Here is a 4,364-nt window from a genome sequence, read left to right on the forward strand (position 1 = left end):
GTGTGGGGCGCGCCATCATTCGTCTCTCCACGACGCGTGTCGCGAGCTCGGGGTCGCGAAGACGTCGCACGTAGCAACGGATTCGCCCGTCAAGTCTGTGGCGGTGCTTCTTGCCACCGCTCGCGTCCGCGTAGCCGATCGCCACGGTGCCTGGCACACCGCGCGAGCCTTGATAGACCAAGGCTCGGAATCGTCGATGATTTCGGAGCGACTCGCGCAACAATTGAGACTGCCTCGCGTTCCTGTCGCGGTGAACGTCTTCGGAATCGGCGGGTTGCAAACGGGAGTAGCCCGAGGTCGAGTTGCGTTGCGATGACGCTGTCCTCGCGGAGCGAGGGACGGGCGTTTACCATGTCCGCTCTCGTGTTCCCGCGGCTCACCGTGTATGCCGGTGGCATCGAAGCCGGAGCGGCTACTTGGCCGCACCTTCGCGGACTAGAATTAGCGGATCCAGAATTTTGCTCTTCAGATCCGATCGATGTACTCCTCGGCGCCGACATTTACGCGTCGATACTCCGTGCGGGGCTCCGGAAGGGAGGACCTCGCGAACCGGTCGCCCAGAACACGACGTTGGGGTGGATCCTCTCGGGAGTGATCGCTGATTCCGTTTCCGGACACGTCGCGTACACTCACCAATGCCGGATCGAGGAAGATCTGGTGAGCGTGGTGCGCCGGTTTTGGGAGCAGGAGGAAGTTCCGTCGAGCGCGGTGGCTCTCACGAAGGGGGAAGCTGAGTGCGAGGAACATTTCGTCCGGACGCATTCGCGACGGCCCGATGGACGCTATGTGGTGCGCCTTCCTCTCATCTCGCCGTTGCCGGACCTCTCCGAAACGCGTCGCGTAGCTGAGCGAGTGCTTCGAAGCATGGAGAGTCGGTTCGCGCGGGATGCCGACCTCCAGAACGCGTACGTGGATTTCATGAAGCAGTATGCCGAGCTGGGGCATATGGTGCCAGTCCGCGGCGACGACTTGATTAGCGCTCGCGTGTGTTACTTGCCGCATCACGGCGTTCTGCGGGAGACGAGCTCTACGACCAAGCTGAGAGTAGTCTTCAATGGCTCAGCTACAGTCCCGTCCGGGGACTCATTGAATCAGCGCCTGATGGTCGGACCCAACCTGTTGCCTGCGCTGACGGACGTTCTTCTACGATGGCGCCGCCATCGATTCGTCTTTGCCACGGACATCGAGAAGATGTACCGGCAGATTGACGTCCATCAGGAGGATGTGGACTTGCTGCGGATTCTCTGGCGGTTCGATCCACGAGAGCCTATACTAGAGTATTGGCTCACCACTGTTACGTACGGCCTGGCCACGATGCACCAGCTTGCCAAGGATGAGAAGCATCGATTTCCGGAGGGAGCAAGCGTCCTGGAGGAGGACACCTACATGGACGACGTGATCTCCGGAGCGAAAACGCTGGCTGCCGCTTTAGAGAAACGGAGACAGTTGGAGCGGATCTGCATGGCGGGCGGCTTCCCGCTGAAAAAGTGGTCCGCCAATGACGAGACTCTCCTGGAGGACGTGCCGGTGGAGGATCGTTTACTGAAGGAGCCTCGAGGATGGCAGCCGGGTGAGAGCCATCTGACCTTGGGCCTGCGGTGGCATCCGCACGACGATCAATTCTCGTATGCGACCCAGCTGATCCGGACAGAAACGTTCACAAAACGAACGGTCCTCTTGCTGACAGCAAGACTATTCGACCCACTGGGGTGGCTCGCCCCAGCCACGGTGCGCGCGAAGATCCTTTTCCAGTCCACGTGGTTGCTGGGGATTGAGTGGGACGAGCCGCTCCCGGAAAAAGATGTGCAAAACTGGAGAGCATTCCAGTCTGATCTGCCCTCCCTGGAAGCCATCCGCGTTCCGCGCTGGCTGACGAGCGGAGACGAGGGCTGCCGGCTGAAGCTCCATGGCTTTGCTGACGCCTCGGAGCGAGCCTATGCCGCCGTCATCTATTTGCGAGTCGAGAGAGGAGACGGAGAAGTGGAAGTGAGGCTGCTCGAGGCAAAAACGAAGGTTGCACCGCTGAAACAGATGACCTTGCCGCGTTTGGAGCTGAGCGCCGCGACCTTGCTTGTGCGACTAATGGCTCACGTTCAGCGAGTCCTCGAAGCGAGGAATGTCCCCTCGCATCTGTGGTCGGACGCCAAGGTTGTGCTGGGCTGGATCCGTGGACATCCATCGGCCTGGAAAACCTATGTAGCCAATAGGGCAAGCGAAATCCAGACGACGCTACCTGACGCAATCTGGCACCACGTTCCCGGGCGAGAGAACCCCGCCGATTGCGCTTCGCGCGGCATATCCTCAACAGAGCTGGTAAACCACCCGCTCTGGTGGCGCGGCCCATCATGGCTAAGGACCGAATCCGGCCCGTGGACCGCCCTTCCGGAAACCGAGCTTCCTGCTAGCCTGCCGGATCGGCGAACGGCTGTGCACGCAACGGCCACGCCCACGGAGAAGATCGACGAGCCCTCAGAGTTGACGGGATGTTCCTCCCTGACACGACTGTTACGACGGACGGCCTGGTGCCGTCGCTGGCTGCGGCGATTGCCCCGGCAGAGGACCGTCGCTGACTCTCAAATCGATTTCGAAGCCCCGCTCGTACTCCGGTTTTCCGAGCTCGATGACGCCCGGCGTGGCTGGATCCGAGTGGTGCAAGAAGCAGCATTTAGCGGGGAGCTGAGAGCGATTTCAAAGGGCGAGCAGCTGCCGGCACGCAGTAGCCTCGCTAAGCTAAACCCGCTTCGAGACGAGCAAGGGATCCTGCGAGTGGGAGGGCGACTCCGGCACGCCCCCCTAGCTCCCGACGCAAAGCACCCGATGATCCTGCCGAGTGAGTCACATTTCACACGGCTCGTCATCGATGCTCACCATCGACGGACGCTGCACGGAGGTGTGCAAATGACGCTGAGTTCCATCCGGCAGGAGTTTTGGATACCCCGAGGTCGCTCACTTGTAAAGGGCTGCATCCACCGCTGCTTAATCTGTCTGCGATGGCGGGCGGCCTCGCCGCAGCCGCTCATGGGGGACCTGCCGCCGCCCAGGGTGACCCCATCTCGCCCGTTTCTTAACACGGGCATCGACTATGCCGGTCCAGTATGGCTGCGGACGTCCAAAGGCCGAGGACACCACGCAGCCAAAGCGTTTATTACTGTCTTTATTTGTTTGAGTTCCAGAGCCGTTCATTTAGATGTAGCGTCGGACTACTCCGCGGAGGCGTTCCTGGCCGCCCTACGCCGATTCGTCGCCCGCCGAGGCCTGTGTCGCGCGCTTTATAGCGATTGCGGCGGAGCCGACGCTCAGCTGAAAGCCTTGTTCTCCGCTAGCGACCAGGAAGGCCGACGAATCGCAGCACGCGTCGCAGAAGAGAGCATACAGTGGCATTTCAACCCTCCGGCGGCGCCTAACTTCGGCGGAATTTGGGAGGCCGCCGTGAAATCAATGAAGTTGCACTTGAGGCGGGTCATAGGCGAAACGAAACTAACGTACGAGGAGATGGCCACCGTCCTTGCGCAAGTCGAAGCGTGCTTGAACTCACGCCCGCTCCAAGCCCTATCAGATGACCCGGAGGACTTAACCGCGCTGACGCCGGGCCACTTCCTCATCGGCTCAGCACTCAAAGCAGTACCCGAGCCGTCTCTAGCCGAGGAGTCAACGAGCCGTCTCTCCCGGTGGCAGCTGCTGCAAAGAATTCGGGATCAATTCTGGGACCGGTGGTCAAAGGAATATCTCCACACGCTGGCGCACCGGCCAAAATGGGTCAAAGCTAGCGAGGAAATTCAGGTCGGCCGATTGTGCCTCCTGAGGAACGAAACGACCCCACCGACGAAATGGCCTCTAGCGAGAATCGAGGAGCTGCACCCCGGGGGAGACGGCCACGTCCGCGTGGTCTCCGTTCGAACGGCTACCTCGCGCTTTACCCGGCCCGTGAGTAAGCTCGTTCTCCTCCCCGTGAGCGCCGCGTCTGATGACGTCCGCTAAGTACATCCCCGGTACATACTAACGGTCAAATTTAATTTTTCCTTAATAATTTGCGTTGCTTTGTACAAAATATTGCCTTGTAAAATTATCGTTAATATTGTGCTCAGTGTGAACTCGCCGATAGCGAGAAGCGTAAAGTCTAAACGTACTTAATATCCCCTCGCCTGTGTTGCGAGACGTACTTGCGTTCCATCGCGTGCTATTCGGCCAAGCGCGTCCACGTTCTCGGCGCGTGTTCGGTGGCGACGTTACCACAGTATCATTCGTAGGTTGCACCATACGAGGCGGGCGGAATGTTCGCGATCGAACAAAAACTGATTATTTACTCGCTCTGTCCCGGGGTATGCCTCGCGCACCGAGTCCCCGAGACAAAGGAGCGAGTAAAT

At 59.8% G+C, this 4,364-nt stretch overlaps 1 protein-coding gene across 1 annotated transcript; it reads left to right on the forward strand.

Moving 5' to 3' along the window:
• Positions 1 to 351: 351 nt before the first annotated feature.
• LOC143897666 (uncharacterized) lies at positions 352 to 3,978 on the forward strand. The gene has a single exon (XM_077406472.1). The coding sequence runs from the start codon at positions 352 to 354 to the stop codon at positions 3,976 to 3,978; it is 3,627 nt and encodes a 1,208-aa protein (XP_077262598.1).
• The last annotated feature ends 386 nt before the right edge of the window (positions 3,979 to 4,364 follow it).

This window comes from Temnothorax americanus, unplaced genomic scaffold (assembly GCF_048541705.1).
Source record: "Temnothorax americanus isolate GAGA-0224 unplaced genomic scaffold, ASM4854170v1 Scaffold21, whole genome shotgun sequence".
Taxonomy (NCBI): Eukaryota; Metazoa; Arthropoda; class Insecta; order Hymenoptera; family Formicidae; genus Temnothorax; species Temnothorax americanus.

Coding starts and splice junctions, on each gene's coding strand:
- LOC143897666 (XM_077406472.1), top strand. CDS start 352: ATGTCCGCTCTCGTGTTCCCGCGGCTCACCGTGTATGCCGGTGGCATC.